At 41.8% G+C, this 25,643-nt stretch overlaps 1 protein-coding gene across 1 annotated transcript in view; it reads right to left on the reverse strand.

The window, feature by feature from the left end:
* Nucleotides 1-1,111: 1,111 nt before the first annotated feature.
* Nucleotides 1,112-25,643, reverse strand: part of ADGRD1 (adhesion G protein-coupled receptor D1) — a gene marked incomplete at both ends in the record, with an annotated part of 161,575 nt that continues 137,043 nt past the window's right edge. The window contains 4 exons of the mRNA XM_082491509.1: nucleotides 1,112-1,207; nucleotides 1,890-1,982; nucleotides 4,452-4,493; nucleotides 5,749-5,875. Of these exons, the coding sequence (XP_082347635.1) occupies nucleotides 1,112-1,207; nucleotides 1,890-1,982; nucleotides 4,452-4,493; nucleotides 5,749-5,875 (358 nt within the window). The remainder of the gene's footprint in view (nucleotides 1,208-1,889; nucleotides 1,983-4,451; nucleotides 4,494-5,748; nucleotides 5,876-25,643) is intronic.

A 25,643-nucleotide genomic window follows, 5' to 3' on the forward strand; every position in this document is an offset into this window, starting at 1 on the left:
GATACTTCATAGCAGTACTAAAGCAGAAGCTATTAAGTGCTGAGCAGAGTTTAAAACCACAAAAGACTCTGCAGAGACCTATTTAAAAGATGTCTGTAGGTAACAATATGTAGACTTATTTGTAGTCTGGCTGTCTTCACAGTATATCATTGTGTTACAGTTTTGTGGTTGGAATTCAGTGTCTCGATTTGACCAGTGAAAGGAGAAAGATAAGTCACAGTGCCAGGTTTCGACTTCCAAAAGCTACAGCGCGTTTGCGAAATGCACTTGATGGACAGCGGTTGATTGCGTCCAAAACCTTCAGGCAAAGCAATACGAATATTTGGTATTGCCATATGTCGGCAGAAACAAATCAGTGATAGAAGCCCTGTGCAATGCTATAGGACAACCTTAGCCATTTCCGCCTTTTATAGGTATGATGTAAACAGGAATACCTAAAATACTAATAGGCCACGTATAGGAGTAGTATGTGTTACATAGGCTGTTTATGTGCATAGACACATGTGTGTATATTGGCTTTGGTAATTCCCGCCCGTGCTGGGAGCTGACTAGCTGGAACCTGCTTCTCCCTCAAGTCCTGGCTTCCCTGGAGCATTTAAATTAATCACCACACTACGTATTTTGAATAAGCTTCACTTCGATAATTGGATTCTGTAAGGTAATAAATGTAAACAGAGAGTGCACAGCAAGACCAAAATAGCTCCATTACAATATCACAATGGGAAGCATTTCATTTTAGAGCATAAAAATCCATCTTTCCAGAGGTATGTTGCCTTTCCTCGGTCCTGGGAGCCGGAATGATTCAGATAGCAGTAAGCCCTTTCCGCGTACCTAGTGTTTTCATCATCGCTGACAAAACCATCCAGTGTATGTTTGTGCGAGTTATTTTTACAGCTGTTGCTAATAGCCAAGTGGTAGAATGTGTTACAGTTTCGAAGGGAGCAGATGAGGGCTATTTGCTCAACAAAACAATATGGCAATTGCCAATTTATTAGGCAGTGATTAAAAAAAGCAGTTTTCTACTGGTATTAACAGCGAGAAGAAACGGGTGGACACCGTGTCAGAGGTCCTGAAGTATGGCTTGATTTGCACTGAGAAGCTGGTATTACTGTCAGACTGCCGATAAATCAATGCGGTTGGCCGAATTGGTGCTTTTATCCCAGGTGTTCAGCTTTGTGGGGGTTGTGCCTGGCCTGTTCCCAGTCATCTGGAAAACAAAATAATATTGAAAATAGATTTATTTATTTTGCTAAACCACTCATGTCTGGATGAAGTAAAAGCTTGAAAGCATCTATTTACATTACAGCGTGTCACAGTGTCTGGAGAGCATATGCTATAAAGGATTTTTAAACAGTTATTGCCAGGATCTAAGGTGATTGGCAGCGATCACTTAATAATACCTATCGCTTCAATAGTCTGGTTCTTTATAAAAACAAATGTCTTTTGCCTCAAAACAATTTAAGGAGAGCTAGAAAAGCATATTCACGTGTTGATTTATTTAAGATTTTATCCCTCAGGCGTAAATGTAAAAGTGCCCTATCAAAAAGCCATCATCATCAGACAAATACATTGCCAAAATGCTGCTTGAATGCGTAATATGAAGTCCATTACGACTGGTGGGAATAGTCTCGTTGAACCACACTCCAGAGTTCATAAACCTTTGTTTACTTTTATTTGGTAGTTTACCAGAAAGTAGAATTTTTGTCTTTTGTTTTCAAAACAGATATTGTAGCTGCAACTTAATACTCTCTGATTCCACCTGTCTACACCGTTTAGGTTAGGTCCTAAAAATACCCACATGCCTTCTTGTGTCCTGTTCTTCCCAACAGAATTTAATGTGGAACACTTTCAAGTACAATAGGGGAGAAAAAGAGAGGAGGAATACTCACAATGTCTGAATTGAAGGGTTTCACATTGATGTTGCGAGTTGAACTACTGGTAAGGGACCAGACCTTGGTTTTGTGCTTAAAGGCAGCTCTAACCTTTGGGAAAAAGAATGAAACCAGACAGAAGATTTCTTTTGAAAAAGTTGTGTTTATTTTCACAGGTGCAGCCTGCAATCATTTCCCCATTATCCTTCCTCCACATTGTCACTGTACTACTAACAAACAAGCCACCCCTAAATTTTTTTTTGTGTGTTTATGGTCTTATTTTAAAATTCACCTTTACTTTTCAAGACCCCATACTTTAAATACAAAGCATCGCATAACTTTCACATTTTCTACCTAAGCATAGAGCCCCAGGCTGGACCACAGGCTCCCCCATTCGGGCAGGCTCTCCCCGCAGCGCGTGCAGCCCTGCTGGTATCCAGATGCCGTGAGGACCTAAGCCAGCTGCCAGCCGTGTGAAAACTGAAATTATTTAAAGATGCTGGATGAAATTCCCTATGGATGTAGGAAGATTCTGCACCTGGGTGAAAATAATCAGCTGCATAAAGAAAAGATGGTGAGACTCATTCTTTAGGCAAGTAGGTGAGATTTATCAAGGATTACTGGCTGGAAATGATTGACCAGTGTTATGATGTTGTGATAAAGAACATCTTGTCAGGAGGAGCGTAGTCTGCAAAACACGCAAAGTAATCTTTCCTCCCTATTCTACACAGGCATGGTCTCGGCTACAGCACTGCGTCCAGCATCCCAGGAAAAACAGGGCTCAGCTGGAGACAGCCCTGAAGAGAGCAGTGAGGATGATCACAGGGCAAGCAAACACGCATTACGAGGAGCTTAGGTTTAATCCAAAGGGAAGACTGGGGGAAGACACGGTAAGTCTTAAAGTATTGCCTTTCCTGCAGAGAGGAAGGGAATTATCTACTCTTTATACACATAGTAGCTAAAACAGGAAAGAAGCAGCTCAAACTGCAGTAAGAAAGATGAAAACTGCACTTTAGGAGTAGCAGTAGGGATGCAAGTGAGGCACAGAGCCACGTGGCTGAGGGAGGCCGAGGGGCTTTGATGACTGAGCTGTCAGGGGTGACACTGGTGCTGCGGGAGAGGCTGCTCGGGTCCCTGTCACACCCATTCTCCTGTGCTTCCCGTGCTTCTTTGACTGTGCATTTCTTGTCCAGGCGCACTGGGAATAAAGCTCGCTTTTTTACCCAACCACTTGGAAATATCTGCAGATTCCGCTTCACAGTATCTGAGTTTTACTTTTGTGGTAAGAACAAAATTCTCAAGAAGAATTCTCGCTGTTTAGCTGAAGAAGTATTTTAGATATGCACAGCATACGATGGAGCCAATAAGACCCGCTCTCCAAAAATGACAGTTCACATGAGCTATATATGAACTGGGGTTTGAGGATACAAATTCTGAAAAGTTTCTGAATGTAAGTTCTCACGAGGTTCCTGGAAAAATGGCAGCAATTCAAATATTTGTATTTGATGTAAGGCGTTCGAGGCTCGGCAGCAGGAAGAAAGCTTTCTGAGTCTGGGAGAGAATAGAACAAAGAAATACTTTTCCTCCTTATCTTTAACCTGCCTGCTTAACTTCAGCTGATTTCAATAAAGATCAGGAATTTCACAGTCAGTGCTGCCTCTCCAAACTGATTGTAGCAAAGATCATATCGATGCTCTAAGACGGAATAGGTTGGCAAATATTAATAAATAATAACATCTCCACAGAAGAGCTGGAAGGAGCAGCAGGCTGTGGGGCAGAGCTCCTTAGCAGCAGCCAGAAGAGCGAGTTGTTGGGGGAATCAAAGCTATGTGGGTGTTCACTGAGCAGTACCCCCCGTCAGCGTGCTGAGAATGGTTTCCATAAGAAACCTTCATTATCACTAATACACGCTGCTGAACATTTTCAGCTATCTGCTGTGGGAGGAGAGGATGCTGCAAGCTTCATGCCCAGCAGAGATGGTCTTCCATCAGCCGTGCCTTGGCTTTACCCCAGTTGCTCTGAGACAGCCTTAATGCAAAAAGATGCCTCTTGGTCCACTATGAAATCTTGAACTTCCTGCCAAGAAAAATACCTGGAATATGTTCTACCCTGTTTGGTTTCCCGTTAAGGATTGCACGAGTAACTTCCAACAGCATGTTTTGCTGAGAAAAAATATTGATGTGGTTCCTCTCTGGAACCACAGATGTAACAAAGCCAGAGGTCTGCAAACAGGGACTGCCAGAGCGAGTCCTGCTCCCTCTAGTTAAGCATCCTCCCTTAGCGGCACAGCCCATGCCCTGCTCAGCCCCTCCAGACATCAGGAGTGCTTCCCTGAGTCTTGAGCTGCCTTCTCTTATCTTCTTTTTAAAAAAACCCTTTCTTATGTTAAATAAAATAGATGTCAAGCATGGCTCAAAACGCCGCAAGTCACGACGTCACTAACAGTCGTGCATTAATTGAAAGAAAAAGGAAATCAGTGGCATAACAGGCAACGATAATGGAGAAAGCATTTTCTTGTTTTACACCCACGTTACTTGAATTTGGTAACACCAAATCAGTTAACGCCATTTGGTTACATACCTCTGAATTCAGAAGACAGTGAAACAGGAACATGAAAAATCCCTGAAAACAGATAAAAGGGAGAAGGGTGAAGACTGCTTGTGAAGAATGAAATACAATAATGTATTTCTTACAGCATTGTGTAAAGCAGGTATTGAGTAGCTGGAGAGCTGTGAATATCGAAGAGTGGGCCAAATTGTGCCCCATGGGTAACTGGAGAAACCTGAAGCATTATGTTATTATGAGGCTTGTCTGGATCTTTTACCTCCTGTAAAACAGCATCTCCTACACTTTGGAGTGCTAAAGGAGAAATCTGGTTGAAAAGAAGCCAGAATTCTGTTTTCATTACAAGAGAACTTTCTGTCTGTGCTTGCAAAGGTAAAGGCAGAGGGAAATGCTCTTTGGGAAACACCAGATCAATATTTTTCACTTTAGGAAACTGCAGTATTAGCATTAGGAAAAGTTTCACAAAAGAATTTTGCTATCTTTGGGCTTTTGTGCAACAGAAAGTGAAAAAGTACCATCCCCTTTCACACCCAAAATAATTTTATTTTCCTTTGGGAAGTATTCAGTCAAACTTATGGTTTTTATTTTGGATGAAAATTTGAACTTTTCTTATCAGCTTATGGGGAGAACTCTGTTGAACTTATTTTGTGACCATAGCGGTATTTTTTCCTGACACAAAAAAGTATTTACAAAAGTTGTGGTTTTTTTTCTCTTTGTAATCATTACTCAGGAAAGAATTGTAATACACCTGTAGATTTACGCCTCTACTGAAATATCCACTTACAGCTAAGCAGATGCTTATATTCCTTCTTGTACAGAGCTATTTTTTTGGATTGGTGTCTTAAGACGAGGAGGGTCTAATTGCCTGCATGCAAGAGTCACATGCTGGTTTCTGCAGCATGCGGAATAGCTCCACTTTTCTCCTTATGCTGCGCAATACCCACAAACTTCGCTTTCATTTAGTCTCCGTAACGAAGCCTCAAACTGACACTGAAAAATTGTTCTGGTATCTCTACTAAAGAATCTTTCCTGTGGTACCCGGTGCTGGAAGAATGAATTTAATTTCTCTAGCTCACCGTCTCATTTATTTCATTATTGGGAATGGAAGCACTAAGGAGTGGGATAAAAGTTCTGTTCATAAAAAGACTAAACAATTGCTGGTACTGTATGGTCAGCACAGACTTAAAAGACAAAGGAAGGAACATAACAAAAAAATCCAATCAGCACAAGCATATGAAAACATTACGAATGATCCGTTTATTGCATCTCAGCAGCAGTTCAGTAGCCATAAACTTTCCCACCAGGTACTTACTTGTAGTGAATTGAAAACAGCAAATATATACTGAAATACTAAGGCGTGGGCATTGACAGCCAAAATCCCAAAGATCCACGAGCTTCCCAAGATTGGTAAGAGAACAGCGACGGCTTTAGCTGTTAGTCTGAAAGAAAATCAAAATAGGAAATGTGATGAGACAGTTAAACAAATTTGAGCTCACGTGCCAGGGAGTATATCAATTATGTCTTGGCAGCAAGGCAGAGTGTGTCTGAGTCTCTTCGTCATATAACTCTTTTAATGGGCAAGTCTCTTAATTACTCATTCTTCATCTATGGAAATGGGGATAACAGAACTCTGGTATCACATGGCATAAGTACAGGTCGCGAATCAGTAACTGAGGGTGCAGGGAAAGAGATGGCGAGATGGTCCTATAACCACAGCAGCCACAGCTTCAGTTTCCAGTGAAGTGCCATTTTGTCCGTGAGGAGTGAAGTGCAAAAGTCAAAAACAGAGGGCAGAAACTGAGAAGAAAGGCAGCATCACATGGAAAAATTAAAACTATTGTGTATAGTACATCCAGAATACATTTGCTCAGCACTATAGTTGGGTCAAGACAATACAGTATTTCTTTTCTAGAAAGTGACTTGGGATTTTTAATCACCACAAATGGGAAGAAAAACAATGTGCTTCTGCAGAATGCAAAGCCTCTAACACCATGGTGTTACTCTGCTACCACCCTGCTTTGTTCAGAGTTCATTCAGAGAAACGTATGCCAAATATTGAAATAGCTTGCGTTTCTTGGAGGTCCCTACTGATACACGTTCGCTCTGCTTAGCTTGGAGTATTTGGCAGAGTTTCAATAAAAGGGGATACGACAGCTGAAAAGCTAATAGCACTGAGAAAGCAAGAGGGGGTTTTGGTTTTGCCTCAATGAGCTCTGTACAGTATGTTTGTTCTAGTGGTAGATGAAAAGCAATTGTGGTATACCAGAGAATTAAATGATCACGGAAAGTTTTCTGCAGCAGCTGAATTCTGTGGACCAAATTTTATATAAAGAGTAAACAAAGGGAACCACAGAGAAAAACAAAGGCATTGTGTTTAGAATTGTAAGATCGCGGTTACGTCTCTTCAGTGTATTCACAGCCTTCTACATTAAAGACCAAAGAACTTTCTACAAGGAGCTCATCTCCTTCATCTGCAACAGGAATTAAGGGCAGCCAAACCTCACAGAGCACTCGGGACCCTGCAGAAGAGGTACTGGCAATTCTGGCATCCGTTTTCTGCTCTGATGTAAGCATTGCTAGTACCTCTCTCTGCAACTGAATTCCACTCAGCCACTTCCAAGAAAGAGAGGCACAGCTGATGAAATTTAACTCACAAATATTATTGCTTATCCCACAGAACTGTCTTCTCCTTATGAAGTCCTCAGAGCATCGTCTCTTGATTCATGCTAATCAATTGCTTTAAAGAATTGTACTTTTGTGACTGCGTATACCCTGCAATATTGACTTCAGGAGTGTGGAAGCCCTCCAGACTGTTGCTAGTGTAATGACAGAAAGAATAGGAAGACAACCGGATTACTGTATGGAAGTCCCTGCCACAGGATGCTATGGACATCTAACAAGGCTCCTATAAATTCACAGAATGTAGTTCTCTTGCGGATTGTTAAATGTGACAATTCAGATGCAGCCGCCTGTGCAGGAAGTCCCTAATCTTTGGTGTGCCGTAAGGTGGGAGGAAGTATTTGGAGAAGAATCACTCTTCTTGACCTTTGTAGTGGGGATGGAGGGTTGGATGGACCCTCAGCCTATCTGGTTTAATTCGAGGTGGCAGTCCTTCTGTTCTTAGCCTAATCCATCTGGCTTTTTGATTAAAACTATAAACACCTTCACAGCTTGTTTTCACATCAATTTGACCCAGTAAAGGCAGGTGTAAAATAGAGCAGGGCCGGGTGACCAATAATGGAGTTAAGAAGTCATCACTTACTTTTTCCCAGTAAGTGCTATACATCTAGTTCTCAGCACTGGGCGACCCAAAAGCATTCCTGATGTCTGTCCACTCTGTAATCACTCAAAGCCCCCCATGAATCCCACAGGGCAAAACATTCTTGCTGTCAAGACCCTACTAACGAGACAGCCCAGTGCAATTTTGCCTGTCAAGGATGAATAGATGCCGAATCTTTGCACACCCAGACACCACATTTGCAGTGACAGCTATCAAAGGACAAACTCATCCTCCCAGGCAGCTGAGTACACTTTTGGTGGTACAAGACAGAAATCACAAAGAAGGGACCTGTCCCCATTTGAAACATCCTGAACCATCACGGCAGACAGATCTCATCCCTACTTACCACGGCACTTACAAACACGTAACTCCTCTTGTAGCCCGCGGGATTTCAGCACGTGCTTAAAACTAAACGTGTTTAAATATTTCAGTGAATTTAGTCTATGGTACAATTATAGATAAAGAAGCCAAGAGGGCAGTAAAGGGAACGGGGTAGTGAGAAACTGAAAGTCAGTCCATGCTCGCTAAAGCTACATTTTTCAGAAATCATCAGATTTCTATTTAGTTGGAAACCTGTGCAAGAGAGAAAGTTGGTTTAGGGAGATTAATGTCCTACGTGTGCCGTTTAGCCCCTCGTACAGATTAAAGACAGGTTCAGGAGACAAGTGGGTAGAGCTGCATGACAAGACACCACTTGTAATTACAACAAACATAAAATAAATGAGAATTTTGTACAACACAATTCAATGAAGAAATCTTTTAATTAAACTTAGAGACCAGACATCTTGTTCATTTCAGTGACCTAAGCACACACTTTGTTATATCCTTGATTAAAACTGTATGTTGGCTTCAGGTTTATGGGGAAATCTGGGAGGCGGAAGAATCTGGAATCTTCTTTTTTTTTTTCCTGTATTGATTCTTATATTTATGTCCTTGGCCATGAATATTTCTGCACAATTCAATTTAATTCTGCAGAGTTTTTTCAGCCAGAAAATGAAGGAATACCTTAAAGCTTGAGCTCTCCTATTTAATTAAAAAATGTATTTTAAAAGATACAATTTCAAAACAACCGATACAAGTTTGTTTTCATGAATCAAGGATGCTTTGGGTTTTTTTCTCTGTTAAGATTAAGGTTCATCACCTCAACTCTAACATAAGACGTGCTCCACTGGGGAGCTGCCAGCAGACCACCTCTTGCAATCAACTTTGTGCAGGAAGAGCTGTATAATCCTACAGAGCCCCTGTGCCTTCAGGAAAGTGCGCCTGTGCAGGACGTGGGGCAGACAGGAGGAATGCAGACACCTGGAAGACGGATTAGGTACATTCCGATTCCGTGACGGTTTAGATGTCCTCTCTAACCTGATCCAGCAGGTGATTGGTATGCCCAACACAGCTACGCTTGTACAACTGTCTTTGTTACAAACCACCCTTTTTTCTTTTCCTCTTTTGTTCTCACACTCCCAGTTTTTATAAAATTTGCAGTTTGTTATATAATTTTTCCCAGCTGGTTTGTTGCCAAAAATAAGTTTTCATTATTTCTTTTTGAGTCAGAGTATGAAAAGGTTCATCTGTAATTTGAAGTTGGGGACAGAATAGATTTGGTATTCAATTTCATTTGTTTTCAAAATCATTCTTACAGGTTGGATTTTCAGGAGCCTTTCACATCACAAATGCCTTAGACATTTTTAAAAATAATGTATCAGTAAAGACTGCTCACTATTAAGCACAGGGTTCAGCACATGTGCAGCAGAAACACGTAGCTAAACATGAAAACAAAATACAGATACATGGGATTTTTCATGCAAATGTATTAGTGTTTCAAGCACTGAAAAGCAGCTATGTGAGGGTGAAATTCATTTAAGACTAAGAGGTAGCTCTGCGTATGTGTCACTTAAATTTCTTAAGTCTTTTTTTTGCCTAATTATTGCATGGCTTTCTATGCTTGTGTGCTCTGAATTTCATCCTATGTATGAGATCACTAGTTCAAGGTGTTTATGAGCTTTAATCACAAAGCAAAGGACTCAGCTCTGTTGTTCCTGGTCCTCTTTTATTTTCTTCCACTTACCCCTCCCCTTCCCATCCTTATTTCATTGTCTTTGAACTTTAAAAAAGAAAAATACTAAATGTGAAATGCTGTGTCAGAACACCATTAAGGTGGCAAGGTTAAAAAATCTTAGAAATACAGAAGTTAATGTTCCACTAGGCACATTCATTCTGACACACTGCGCATACTTTTTCTTTTATTATTCCCATCTTTCTTTGCTACATGAGTATTTTAGTAGATTAGTTCTAGTACACTAATATATAGAGTGCAATCAAATACATGTTGGTTTTGGAGAAGGAACACTGCATGACTTAAACCGTGCAACCTTAAAAAAAACAGTCATTGCCACCGCTTGAGCTTTTTATTGTCTATGAAATTGGTGACATGAAGCAATACTTTGGGGCGGGGGCAGGTCTTACTTTGCAGATATTGAGGTTCAGCCCCACTTCATAAACCTTGCTAAAATCTTTCTTTGTCCTTGTGCCCTAATGTGTCAGGAAACAGAATGGCCACTGCCTTACAAAGGACCCTCAAAATTTCTTGTGTGTGCCCCTTCTCATGCTCTGGCCTTTGAAATTAGAAGCAGCCTCACAGCCTGTGTCTTACCTACTCTTTTAAAAGCTGAGATATTGTTACTCTTCTGCAGTGTAATGGCATTAATTTTGGTGAGCTTTTTGTCTCTCTGCATCTATATACACTGAATGATCAGTCCTGGAATTCACTAATTAGGAACAAAGCAAAACCAGCACAAAAGATTTCTTTTCTGCTTTCTATCGTTTCCTTTTGCCAATATATTTTTCTAAAGTATGTACCTGTTATTATTTCACAATATAGACAACTTCTGGAAAATACAAAAACTATCTTGAGTCTGATTACATTTTTTATATCCAGTGTATATATTTTGATATCCAGTGGGGGTTGGACTAGATGACCTTTAAAGGTCCCTTCCAACCCAAACTATTCTGTGATTCTAGATGGAATAGCCTTGGGGATATTACTGGCTGTACATAGCCTATCTATCAACTGAGTCTACGGCTGGGGTTGTTGCTCGCTCTGCCCCAGCGCTAACAATCCCTTCAGCTGGGCTCCAGAGACTCCTGAAGCGCCGCTCACCACGAGCCACTCCGGCATGGCTTGGTTTCACTCAGCTTTGCGCGCTCGTTTGTTGCAAAAAGCAGACAGCAATGAATTAGTACCGCACGGTACCGCACCTCCTCGGCCATCAGCCCCGCAGAGCCGGCTCCGCAGCACCTATAGTTATGTATAGTCCCGCTCGGCCCGCGTGACGCCCCTTGCCAGGGCGCAGGGTGGAGTCCTTTGAAAATCCTTAGGAAATTTTTCTGATACACTTCTTGCAAGAGCAGCCTTCGCTTTATGCATTAATCGTTAATCAAGCTGTCCATGTAACATGCACTCACCCTTTAAATCTCCTGTTGAAAAAAAAGTATTTCTCTTCCCTTTTCCTGTTCTTACAGTTTAATTCCAATTCCTGAGAAGTAAACCTTGCTCGCCAGAGATCTTCCACTCCAAATTTCTTCCATTGGCTTTGTTTGGTTGCTTTTGTTTCAGCATTCACTTCAGTGCAGGATTTTGATATTTTCTGTGCGTCTCGCTCAGTCAGAGACAGACTGACAGCCAGCAGCTTACACCAGCGCAGATCCTGAAGTGGGCACTAATCAATCAGTAGAGGAAGGGAAGTTTTCTGAGTTGGATGTTTACCATAGGTGTATTGAAGTCCTGGTGTGCAAGAAGTACAGGTTTCAGCCCCTCTGAGATGTATTTCCATTACCAACCGCATATAAAATCATTGCACTGTTAGGGAAGTCGCTAGGAACATTTTTCCACGAGCGGGGTTGGGCCTTATAGTTTTATCGTATTTGCAATTGGTTTGGAACAGCTCTACTCAATTGAGATTGTTCCCTTCCCCTTATTTAGTCTCTGCCCTTTTCTGCTATTGCCCTGAGCACACTGTCGATATCTTACACCGATGCAGAACGACTACACTGACAGCTACAAGAAATTTCACTGCTTTCAGAAAAAAAACCCAACTTTATTACTTCTGTGCAGGCGACCCCTAATTCACAAATCAATTTTATTGGTTATATATAGAGCACTAATCCTTTTAAGACTTCTGACATCCGCTTTTCAGTCATGATGCCTGCTGAAGGAAGAACTAAATTCAGACCCATAAGCCAAGATTATATAATAATTGGAGGAAGCATTGCCTAAAAAAAGCAAGAATCCTGCACAACAATTCACCAAATTGTTATCCTGACAAATAGGCCTCTTAGCTGAATTTTCTCTCTTGTTTCTTAAACTCTTCGCTGGCCACTGTCAGCAATATCCTTTGTAAAACCGAATAAATAAATCCCCAAACCTGTAACTAACATTTCAGACTAATGCTGGGACAAGTTGAACTTGGCTTCAGTTTCCCATTTGTTACAAGTAACGTTCACTAACCTCAAAGCTGGAAAGCTGCTGGGAAAGCACACGCAGCAATTCTGGCTACGGATGAAGATGTTTCTCATTCACGTTCCGCGGTGCTTCCCCCCGCGCCCCCTCGGCTCCTTCCGGCCAGCACTCGGGCTTCCCGCCCTGCCGCTGCCCGCGGAAGGGCCATTCTTCTGCCCGTGGCACTCAGGAGCACTGTGTGCTGCTGCTCACTCGGTGACCTGACTGTCCAAGGAGCAAACCCAACACCAAGCGATTTAGGTGGCGAGTTGCCACCAAAAGCAAACAGTACTGCTAACAACTCGTCTTTGTTAGTGAACTAGGCAGCGAACAGCAACGAAAACATACACAGCCTCCTTTGGGGCTGATCCAAAGCCACTGATATCATTTGGAGTCTACAGGATCAAACTCCCTTTCAATCCTCAATGAAGAACAGCCAAGTCTCAGCAGAGTCATGCGCTGTGGGTGGTATCAGCAGCTCAGCAGAGCAGCCAAAGCACGGGCTTGAGAGTCAAATCCCTCCGGCCCCCGTCTAACTTAGCAACCAATTTGCTCCACACACTGCATGCAGGTGACATTGAGAGTAGATGTTCGGGTTTTTTTCAAAATGAAATGAATCTTTGAACTCTGCTAGACACCTTGATCTAACCAGTAGAGCTCTCATCTCAGAAAGGACAGACATGGATTTTAATTCTGCTCCTGCCACTGAGCAGTAGCTCATGAACTTCTGCAAATATACACGCACCTTTTTCTCCTCTTACACTTTGTCTTGGCTACATAGACAATAAAGCTGATGGCACAAGGAATGTCTTTTAATTAGCACATATACAGTTCCTAGCTTAATCTCAGGTGATTTCTAGGCACAACTATAAATTAAAAAAAAAAAAGAAAAGACAAACCCACTGGTAACTGCAAATGCCATTTCCCATTTTCCCAAATGTTATTTGCCCTTTCAAAGTGATGTTGTGAAACTGAATAAGAACTATTTACAGAGACTTCAGATCATTGCTTTCTGGTAGGTGCCACATAATCCAGGGAGGACGCTGCTAGTCAAAAGTATTGTAGCTATGGAAAAAAAAAAAAAAAAAAAAAATCTAGGCTGCAACAGCAACTGAATTCAGAGTGGTTATTTTATCATGCGAGTGGGAAGGGGGGTGGCATTCCTCCTTTTCGGTTACGCTCACTGCACAATACCCAGCGCTCTCACCGCAGACCCTCCCGAGACGGCAGGTGCTGCCAACGCAGTGCCACCTCTCCTAAGTCTTCCCCAAAGCTAAAGCTGCCTTTAGTCGATACAGCATTTGCCCAGAATATAGGGGTCTGGGCTCAAACCACTCTTCTGCCTAAGGGATTGCAGTTCCCTCTTTTCCAGAAGAGCATTTTGACTCCCTGCTTGATGGCCACTCTCACCTACTGAACCTGTTCCACTTACCTTAAATAATTAAATACTCCCTGGGTCAGAGAGAGCAGGTGTTCTCCACAGATTATTCGTGAGGCACTCCACTGAGAGAGGAGTCCTACCTAATCCTTGCTTTATTAATATTTCTTATTTTATATTGAATATTCAGTGGAGCAGGGACTGAAATCCAAGTCTCCTTTCAAAACGCCATCAAGCCTGACAAAATAATGGCCGTGACCAGAAATGGAAGTACCTTAAGAACTTTAATGCTGAGAAGGCAATGCCAGGGGCTAGTAGCATTGACTTTTGACTTCAGCACCTACCCAGGGATTTAGGAATCCGTGCCCTGCTAAGGCCTCCCCCAGATCCGTCCCATGTCACCTCCATCACCTCCTGATCCTAAAACTACAAAAGAAAACAATACTTCCCAAAGAAAGTAATAAGTACTTAACTAAAACATGTACTTCTCCTTGTCTTTAATGCAAGCGAGTAAAAGAATATAAAGAATGAAAATGTAATGTTCTTGGAAGCTGAATTTTCAGTGGTTACGGTTTTCCCAGGGGAACTGAATTTGCAGTGGGATTTTTCCATTCTCTTTCTAAAATTCCTTTCTCCAACATCTTTGACACTAAATCTCTCATTGCAGTGCTGCTGAGACAGCATTCTCTGCTTCTCCATCCCCAAGCCCAAGGTTAGAGCTAATTTGCCACGGAACTTTGCCATTGAGTCATCAAAGAAAAAACTAAGAGCTTATTCTCACAGTAGAAGAATGTTCCACAGCCAATCAAGGAGTATTAGTAATTGGGTTTGGGTGAGGAGATACAGTACGTGCACTGAGAGGCTTTGTAGTGCAGGACAGCCAGTTATGCGTGAAGTCATTCCCAAGAGCCACCCAAAAGATTCTCTGTTCTTAGTGAAGTCGTCGTTTTTAAAAGGTGGCTGGAAGCTTTTACTAGTGAATAGTCTTGTTGCATATTTGTGCTTTAATCATGAAAACATTGTGTCTCCCTGTGCTTCCTTCCATGCTCTGCTGCTATTGAAGCATCACTTGAACCTCAGGAACAGCCCCAGTGTAACAGAGTATGTTTTCACTTTTTCTGTAGCAACCCCTTAAAAGAACACACAGTATAAATATTTCCAGTTCGATGATCACTTAAGATCTGCTGAGTACCATCATAGGCGAGCAACAATACAATCCTTTTGCAAACAATCATTTATAATAAATTCACACTCAATGATGCATTTCGTTAAAATCCAGGTAGACTTAAAGGGTGGACTGTTTGTTTTGGTCATATGTTAAATTCTTTGGAAGTAAAAAAAAAATGTGGCTGCTGAAATAGTCTTTTGGGAGACTTTGGTAGTGGGTGACAGAACAAATTTCCCAGCCCGTGGTATTGGCAATCATGGCCAGAAGCCAAAATAATCACGTTCGCAGAAAACTGTGCAGAAAATGAAAGCAACTTAAAAGAAAAAGGAAAAGAACAAGCTCTAATCCTTACAATAGTGAAGATTTATGGATTTCTTGAACACAAACCATTCACTTCCCTATTTCTTACAGTGTTTGTTGCTTCCTTAAAAGCTGATTCTGGAGTTACTTTAAAGGAAGTCAGAGGGGGAAAGAAAGACAAGAAAATAGGACCCACTTCCACTTCAGGGGTTCTTTAGTACTCTCACAAAAGCAGATTGACAGGGAAGCCTGGAGGGATTAATTTGTTGTTTTAAAAAGAAAATAAATTGCAATGTTCTAATGGGTCAGGTCTACGTTCTGTAGCATGCTGTTATTAAGCATTGGTTTGTTTCCAAAGGTGGAACTGTCCTCTTGTTTTTTCAGTTTGCACCTTACAGAGAAAACACCCAAGAAAAGATCAGCATATTTTTTCTCACAACCAGACAACCAGTACTATGCAGAAGAATTTGGTTTCATCCATATACAGTTAGCCATGAGCTAGTCCTGGGTTGAAAAGGTTATGGTATTATTTCTGTTTCTAGACTAGACAAAGATATCAAATTATTAATTGCCAGATAAGACCATAAAGTTAGTTACAGGAGCAACTATTGCTGGGATAATCTAACCTTGGCTGCTCTGGACGCTCTGCATATGTGAAAACAGATGTTCCTTCAGAGCCGCCCTTTCTCTAACAGGGACATAATGCCTAGCTCCATGCCGGACTCAGCCCAGGAGAAGGAATTTCTTATGACAGCTTATTCCCAGAAACCTCATTACCTGTCTCTTCCAAGGACAAGGCAATGGAAGTGTCCCAAAGGGCAGATCCTGCCTCCAGGTACCAGATGGCCCAGGCTAGGTGTCATCTACTTCTTTTCTCCAACATTTGCACCTAATTATTTATTTCACTGCAGTCTCCATTGGTTTATCCATTTTCAAAGCTCCCAATGCAGGACCTCTTCCATCTCCTGACAGCGTTCTGTATAGACTATCCCCAGGTGTATTGTCAGTGTGAGGCATTACATTACCCCAACTACTTTAGCCCAACACTTACTGTTTTTAATTGGCTAAATCTCTGCAAGTCATCTTGAAACAATCTACTGAAAATTAGTCTTATTGCACTATTTACAGCCATCGGAATATTTTTTTATAGTTATTGTATCATGCGGTGAAAATCTTTGTTTTCCCGGCAGTAAACCAGGATGACAGACCCAGGGCTAATAAAGAGGGATTGTCAAATTACAGAAGTTATGAAAAGGACCTCATAGCGTTCACTTTTCCTTACGTGACAGGAGATTTGAGGGAAGAATTCACACGACCGGAATACTGATATGAAAGGGCACAACTTGTTCGGAAAGGACACTCAGGGAAAAATAAAGGGTATATCAAAAATGTAGACCTGCTCAGAGAGCCAGAAACTATAGGCAGACAGACCTTTCAAAAACCTCTGAGTGAAAATAAAGGCAAAGGAAAGGGAAACAGTATGGCAGCGTACGTCTATTTTGGCATAGCAAAACCAGGAGGCTACTTTGATGGGGCCTTTTTTATCACTAAAACATCCCATGAGTTGTCCAAAGCACAGGATTAGGTGTTAACATGGAGCTAGCTTCGTTTAATTCATGATAATTATAATGAAATACAGTTTATAAAACTAGGGGGGGGGGTTAAGATTTATACAACTGCAGCCAGTGATGTAACCCCATTACAATTTTTTTTTTTCCTTACTCTGGGATGTCAAACCAGGAACACCCTATATTAAAAATGTGAGGTAGCCCTACTTTGTGCTCTGTGCTGGTGATGTCTGAGCTGGAGCATCATATTGGGGTTTGGGTATCAGATTTCAAGAAAAGTGTGGTACTCTGGAAAGACTCTGGAGGCAAGCGACAAGAATGGTTGCTAGTCTAGAAAATGCGGCCTGTCAAAAATGGGGACAAGTTTTGAGTATGTAAGTTTGAAGGGAAAGAAAGAAACTGTTGTCGATGTCCGCTGGAGAAGGACAGGCTCCTATTTGTCCTTTCTTAAACTGCCCTTGTAGAAACGTCAAACTTTTTAAAAGAAGCCATTACGAAAAAACTTCTGAGCTAGCTACAGCCTGGAGAGACTCCAATTTCCATCACCAGAGGCTTTTACCAGTATAAGTGATTGTGTCCTACGCACAATTCAAACTGCTCAGGAGCAATTACACAGCCAGGTACCGCTGTTCAGTCGACAAGTGGCAACGAACTTTATAGCTTGGGAGTTCTGTATGCCCGGGAACACCCAGAAAAAGCAGCTACACGGAGATGGGGGTTGTTGGAAATCTGTAGGTTTGGCTTTAGACTGAAGTCAGTGGGGCCCATAGTTTTAATTTAGGATGACAAAGTAACAATCACATCAGCCCATACGCAGAATTTCTGTGGAATAACATTCACCCCCCCAAGGAGCTGAACTCTGAAAATGATCTCTTGACCTAAACAGTCTCAGTGACCCTTAATTATGCAGTGATATCAACAGAAAGATCGTTCTCCCGTTTCCATGGCAATGGTACCAGCGAACAGCAAAACTATCAAGGTCAGGCATATAAACTGAGAAAGAAAAGTAATTTTCTGTGTAATGGTTCATATGAGCTTTAACTGCAGTAGTGGCAAATAAATAGCCGTATACTGGCTTGATCGCCTGTCTCAAATGTACATAAGGGAAAAAAAGAATTGCTGAAGTACAGCTACAATCACGCTGCCTTGCTCTCTGGCTTCTAGAAGCTGCTAGTGGCTGCTGCTTCGGAGGATAACACAGACTGCAGAAAAGCATCCAGCTATGCCGTGCTGTAATGTGGGGAACTTGCTGTGTTATTAAGCCGGCATTAAAGAAGCCAGGCAACGTAGAGCTTTTATCAAAGTTAATGAAGAAAAGCCCAGTCAGAAAAGTTCCAAAAAGAAAATTTCTAATTTGTCAAAATCAAAATGTTTTACTGACTGGTTTGATTCCCACCTTCTCCCAAGGGCCGGCTTCGCAAATGGAAAATTTGCATAAACCTGTGTAGTTCCCTTCTAACCTCCTAACAGCATCCAGGCCCTGCCGTGCCTGGCTCCGGTCCCCTCCTCTCTTCCCCCTCGCCCCTTTGCAACACCGGTGGGGTGTCCAGGAGCAGGTCTGGAGGCTGCCCGGTGGGGCGCGGGCTGGCCACGGAGGCAGAGGGCTGCTGGGGAGCTGCCCCAGGGCCAGCGCTCGTGGCTGGGGCTCGCTCGGCTCTTTGGAACCCTCTCAAGCTCCTTGCTTCAGTAACGGGCTGCAGTATTGGGTACGGATGCGGTTCCGCAGGCATTCTGAAAATGAAAAATAGACTCTGTGGTCATTTATTTTTGTTAATTTCTGAGCTGAGGATTTTCTGATTCTCTTGTTCTGTACAGGGGGCTCAGACAATAGCTCACGATGAGCTCCTTTATGCAGCTCCATACATATTTATGTCTGTCTTATTGCTGCTTACTATTTGAACAGGTAATCTGAATCCTAACTATCTTTACTCACATGAGAACACCCAAGGCTTCTTTCTTCTGTTACTATATTTGGATGTTCCCTAGTTTTTTAATATCTTTATTAAAATAAGGCAACTAACTTGGGAGGGTGGCTGGAGAAGCTACGTGAGGGTCACTGGGGACAGTAAACACAGTGGAGCTCAAGAACATGGCTCTTCATGGGGTGATTACAGCCCCTCACTTCGAATATCGCACTGTTCCTGATATTCTCATGCTTTCAATTATCATCTGACTTAACTGCCTTTTTCATTATTCCTAATGTGGTTCCAAAAGAAAAGTGCTTTTTATTCAGTTTCTTTCACTAAAATATATGTCTGTGCCTCACATCTTTTTCAATTGAAAAGAATGGGGCATAATTTCCAATTTCTATTTCCAAAACAGATGTAACATATCTATAGGCATTGGCTTTTTATTACGTACCTGAGGATAGTATCTAGAAATTTAAAAGGACTTTTGATTCTAAAACGGGCCCTTTTCTTTATTGTAATTACTCATATTTTTCATTTATTTAATTTTATTTTGAGAGAGCACTGTCGGGAAAACATGTAAATCGCACTTAGCTAAGAGCTGTGTCAGCCTGGGTAGTGATTTACAAGGTTGCCCAGAGCTCTGCACAAGGTGCATGTTTAAATAAGCATTTACTTTATGCGATGGCATAACTATAATATTTGTCTTATTATTCTGCATAAAGCTGACATAGAGTTCTAGGATTATAAATTGGACCAAGGATGAAAATGCAGGAGTTCAAGCAAACTCTTGAAGTTATTGCTGTTCGCAGTGAATTGTACCATTTCATGATGAACGACCAGCATTTAATTGTTACTCTGGTACCAGGCATAAAGCTATGACTCATAACACTGTCCGCCTCCTACCGGTATTCTCATGGCTTAAAATCGGATATTAAAAAGATTGAAACCTAAAAACAGTTGGGGAATTTTTAAAACAAAAGAATGTGAACTTCAAAGCTCTTTTTCACTGTACATTTTCAAAAGCTGAACCTTTCTGTTGTTATCACTCTAAAGTAAAGATGACGTGCTATACTTCAGACAACTTTGGCGGGGCGCGAGGACAGGGAACACCACACCTGCAGTGTTCCAATATCGTCACAGTATCATATCACTAACAACTTCTTTACATACTCCTCTGTACGCTGGCACCTTGTATACCGCAAAAGACTCACCAGGAATGATCCGGCCTTCGGCGTGGGGCCAGCAGAGAGTTTTGTTTTCGTTAAATGCCATATAAATCCCTATTTGACTTAAGGAGGCCCCATCTCACCATAGTGCACCCTTGAGCTCCCGCAGAGGACAGCTTTCACCTGCAGCGACTGCTCTGAGTGTCTATCAGGGACTGCCAGGGTGGGATCAAGAAATTGATTCAGCCACAGATCAATAAGCACATCGGTTTCTAGATAGTGAAGAAGAGAAATAGCTGAAGGGAGGCTGGATACCTACAAGCCCCTTTCATTACTCATTCTGTTGTGCTCAGAGCAAGGTTTTGTCACAGGGATTTAGTAACCAAGTTTTAACGAACCTCATTCTATTCTGACACTCAGATACGAAAACAAACTTGCCTAAGCACCTCCAATGAGTATTCGATCTTTATACTCAGAAAATTCAGCACTTCTTAAATATCAAGTTTTCCTTGTATATTTTGTACCCATATGTTGTGTCTTACCACCTTTCCTAATACAAGAAAGAAACAGGCACACGAGCATCAGAGCTGCTTGTTCCTTTGGAGCCCACGGGCAACAGGCCCTGATCACCCTGGAGCAGTAAATCTTGTTTAAGGACAACAAACGGAAAACAATTCCCAGAAAGGACAATTTTGGCTCAGAAGGAGACAACCACGAAAAATATAAGCTGTGGAAGGATTCACAATGTCATCATGTCCAGCTCAGCCACGAGACAGGATCACTTGTCCCTCCTGGCACCAGAATTAGCGCTGACAGACATTCGTGCTGCACTTGTGAAAGCTCAGCAGCTCCCCAGGTGATCAACTCCATCGCTTTGCCACTCCCCTCCCTCTGTTGGAAGCTTAAAGATATTTGATTTTTTTCATCAGTTTAAGCCTATTACTATTTGTCCCTTTCCTGTGCTGTCGCAGAGTAGCCTCCTCTCTGCAGCTATGTTTTACATACTTCTAAGCCTTTATTACTCCTCTCAAAATGTGCCTGAAACGCGCCTGAACAATCACAACATGGCCTGGAGCCTCTCTCCAGTGCTACGACTCTCAACACCTGTGGTAAAGAAAGCGCTACCATTGCTGTCATTATGGTTCCTAAAAGATTAGCGCTTCCTCATTAATACTCTCATTGGCAACATTCAAACCCATGTATTTTTCGTCTAAAACTCTGAGTCTAATAAGGAAATACCCAAACTGCATTTGTATTTGTCATATTCAATGAGCCAAAAATTTAATTAGGTTGAAGACATTATCATTGGCAGTAGCACTTCAGCTCACTAATTGTCATTGCTTAATACTTTCATTTTAATTGTTTCCTTTACTGCCAGTCGCTCTCCTCCTTCCAAGAGTTTCCATGAGGTACATCGCTCATGCTGTTTGAAGCTACGTTCAATGAACATGCTTCCTTACACGCAATTAGAAATTGTCAAGAAAAGGAATTGCTGAGGGCAGATTTGACTTGCCAGACTGCTCTTCCTAACTGACGGCTCTCCTTCAGCAAGTGGAAAAAGCTCTTCTCTTTTTCAACAGCACACACAAAAGCAGGAGCTCGGTGACTCTGAGGGTTGCAGCTGCAGCATCTGCCACCCAGCAAGGCACAGACAGCATCTTCTAGTGCTACGGATCTTGAATGAATCCCCATGGACTTTCAGAACAGTTTGACTGCAGATTGTAACTTGCTCCTCACCCCTCGTAGGAGGGAAAAAAAAAAAGAAATGGAAATTCTCTAATGGTATCACAAAGGGGCGGAATTTAGTTATAGAGATTACAGTATGTCCTTTGGCGGGAGAGCTCTCATGAGGGCTTCACCGTGCCGTGATTGACAAGTATGTTCCGTGAAAATGAACAGCTGCAAATAATCCTTAGAGGGAGAAGTCTTTGGACACGAAAGAACATGAAACAGGAACGGAATCACAAGAACAACATGCAACAAATTCACAGTATCTTGCAGAGTAACGCCTGCCGTTAAAAGCACCAGCGCTGTCAGCACTAACTCGGAGGACTGGTATCCGAGACAAAAGGTGACTGGGCTGAAAGGCAGGCGGTGTGTTTATAAACAAAGTAAAATACTGATGCAGAGTCATGGCGTGGAATGGATCATTGATTAAACGGATGAGCAATTTGCCACAGTGCATTCAGTGTGCTGCAGGGATATAATAGATGGCTGTGCAAAGTGCTTTGGAACGGTCAATTACACGGTTAAACCATACAGATGTCTGCAGCATCATGAGCTGTTGGAGGACAGCCCTCTTGTATTTGTATCTGTCAAAGGGAAAATCTTTCTGTACAGCTTATTTTTTTTCAAATAACCAAAGTAAGGAACGGATTTGCATGAAACTTACATGCCCTGTTTTCACTTTCGTTCCCAAGTGGTTTATGCTATATTAGAAAATGTGGAAGGAACTAACACAACAGCTTACGTGGCTTGCTTGCCCTGCTGAGCTTTCCTTGAAGCCCTGTTTTGCTCCCACGCACTGCAGCTACTGCCATTCGTTCCAATTTTCAGTCATTAATTTAACTAAAGAGAAAAAATGTTTCTACTTCACTCAACAGAGAACTAAGAGGCTGCTTTATTATTTTACTGAGTGAAGATCGAGCTTTGAGGGATGAAGTAAATGAGTAAAATGAAAGAAAGAATGGGGTAAAAAACTAAGAAATATTTCTAATTTTGTCGTAATTGTTTTATCCGTGGATGATTATGATAGCTATCACTTCTGGTTCACCAGCTTCTCAAGTGTACACTTTAGGAAAAAGAGAGAGATTTTTCCAACTCATTGGACCATTTCAGAGCAAGCAGTGAGAAGGTATTCAATAAGAGTTGGACTGGGCAATTTAGTCAAGAAAAGTTAGTGAAAATGTTTCTTCTGGACAATGCGATACAAAAGTGAACTAGCCGGGGAAGCACGGTGCTATGGCTAAGCACGGTACCTTTGGTTCTAGTCTAAAACTACTATTCCTGCCACAGGGACGTGCTTTGCATTTCTTCCTCTGTTACAATATTAGTCTTAGTGCAAAACAGAGATCTTTGAAAATTGTATTATGCTTTAACCCTTGTAATCCAGGAGCCAAGTAACTCATGTAATCAAACGACTATCTGTGATAGACTTAATCAGGGAAGAGCTTTCCCCGTGGGTAATGAGATGTGCACGTTTCTAAAACACTGTCACATTAGACATCTTTTCTCTCTGCAACAGAGAAGTAACTTCCCAAGTAAACACAGCAGTGAGACTTTGAAAGGGTAGAGCAGCAAGAAAAAAGCTCTTTAGGTCCTAATAAGAGTTAATGAATGTACTGAGTGGAATTAAGACTTTACATGCAGAAGAAATAAGTAAGAAAAAGAGTTCAAATGGTCCATAACTCAGAAAAGTCATCATGTGCCTTTTCAAGCACGTGAGCAATTCCATTAAACTAATCTGCTTTAATTGCATTAAGCTTAGAGAGACTACTCATATGCTTAAACTCAAACATAGGATTAATTATTTCCCTAAAAGAGGGCCTGGTCAAGAAGAGTGGATAATGCAAACAAATGTTGTGTGTATGCATTTAAATGTTTCAAGGTATTGATTCAGCATTCTATAAAATAAACCATATAAATTAGCTTTTTGGTGGAAAATCTGTTCCCTGGATGCAAAACCTTCTCAGAAAGCACCTGAATTATTTTGCTGAGAGTCAATAGGTTGAACCTACTAAGAGGTTCACAAGTAAGTGAAACAGCTCCTATTCTAGGCATGTGTTCAATATGCATCAAAAAACAATACAAAAAGCAGGTTAAGAAAATTAAAGTAATAAATAGGAGATAATAATTTTTTTCTCAGCTCTTGCCAGTAAACTGCTCTTGCAGTTTCAGACTCTAAAAAAGTGATTATTTCCACACACATCCAAAAATTCCTAAGCTGACCAAATACGTACTGTTCAGACTGTCCCAAGAGTCTATAATGCATTAATCAGCATTTCTGATCATATTCTCATTAATTAATTATGTGAATTTTGCCTTCAATTATTGGGTATATTGCAGTTTCGGTATTACATAAACTTACTCTTTTATGCTGCTTCTTCAATTTATCCTATATTTTCTTTTGGGGGTACTATTACTATGTGCTTTAAAAAAACAAAGACACATCCACACCAGTATCTCTGAAACTAGAGTAAAACGTTCAGCAAGATGCTGTCTGATATCTCCATTGCAACAAGCAACGTCTGAACCTGGAGAGGTTGTTCAGCCCATAGCATACAGCACTTTATTCTGAGTGAAATGTGAATGGGGAAGATGGATAATTAATTTTATGATAGAAAACGTATTTTGTTCACAACTTTCTTTTCTAGTTTGGCTTTTAAACATGAAGATCGATGGACGTTCCCTTCAGAGCAGAGCACTGGCTCACTCTGATGCATATTCTCTAGTCACATTTGAGTCAGCATTTGAGAGGACCTGTTGCCATATGGAAAATCAGGAACAATTACTCTAAATAATTACATCAGTTTATTGCTGTCTGTTGCCAAGAGAAACAAGCCTTGTTGGTAATATCCACTATGTTGCCAAGTAACTTAATCTTTAGGGGAACTAAATACACTCCAGTACTAGTGCTTCTCTAACAATAAATATCCTTTTTAACTGATATCATCATGGCTCATAACTGCATCTTTGTTCTGACAGTTTCCTAAGGTAGTCTCTGCTCAGCTGCGGGTTGATGGCCTCAGAGGTCTGAGTTATCACACCTGGCCTGAGACGTGCACAGAGATGGAAACTGCGTAGGAGCTGAGCAGTCTGGGCTACCCTCACAGTCACTGCGGAGAAATCAGAACTTTTCATGGAAGCATAGAATGGTTTGGGCTGGAAGGGACCTTAAGGACCATCTAGTTCCAACCCCCCTGCCATGGGCAGGGACACCTCCCACCAGCCCAGGTTGCTCAAAGCCCCATCCAGCCTGGCCTTGAACACCTCCAGGGATAGGGCAAAGGCAAGTGAGATGAACACAAGATCAACTGCGTTGTAGAGCACCCACTTCTCCTTTGATCAGGAGTCCGGGTGGAGGTGTCCGCTTTACTGAGTTCTAAAGTCAGGGGAGATGAATCCGGGGCAGGTGCTCTCCCATCCAGGCTGCCAGCAGAAATGGAAGCCAGCCCTTGTCAGCATGATTAAACTTTTCCTTTGGCAGCAAAGCCTGGCAAGAGGGGAGCCCGATGACGAGCCTGTGCTGTAAGACCTGTAGGCTGTGATTGTCAGACTACACCGGCTGTCTGTATTTGAACTCAACAGCAGCTGCCAGTGTGAGGTGCTTCAAGGCAGGTAGAAATATTGGCCTGAGTTGCCAAGGAGAGGCAAACTGGCGCTGACACCTCCCTCACGCGTCTGCCACAGGCACTTTTGTCATTCTCCAGCCAGTTTTGCTATGCCTTTCAGTTCATTATCACTTGTAAACTTCGAAACCCCGCTGTTTAAGAGCTATCATCCAAATTGTTGCAGACAGCAACTTACTGTTTCTCATTCTGCTTTCCACTTAAATTTCATTCCAGCTTGAAAAGGCAGCATTGAAATCCCTCCTTTTTTTCCTTCTCAAGTTTATTGGATCGAGCAGGCTTCCCCTCCACAGCTCCTTGCACTGCAGTTCTCGTTTTCTGTCTTTAGCTTTTTGAAACCGTGAACACAGCCCTAAAAAGCCACTTCTGCCTTATGTACCACTTCACTGCAGCGGACAACTGCAGCATGGGACAAAGTGCTTTCTTGTCTCACCAAAATCATGTTATGTCATTTTAATTCAACTGTGTTTCTAAGACGTGCTTGATACATTTTTTTCTAACATATTCCCATTTCCCCCATAGCTAATACCAAAGCAACGGCACCATTCAGATGGATGCCTGACAGGCCCTTTATTTAAGGCTCACACTATGCGA

The sequence above is a fragment of the Vanellus vanellus genome (assembly GCF_965231255.1).
Source record: "Vanellus vanellus genome assembly, chromosome: 16".
NCBI classification, from domain to species: Eukaryota; Metazoa; Chordata; class Aves; order Charadriiformes; family Charadriidae; genus Vanellus; species Vanellus vanellus.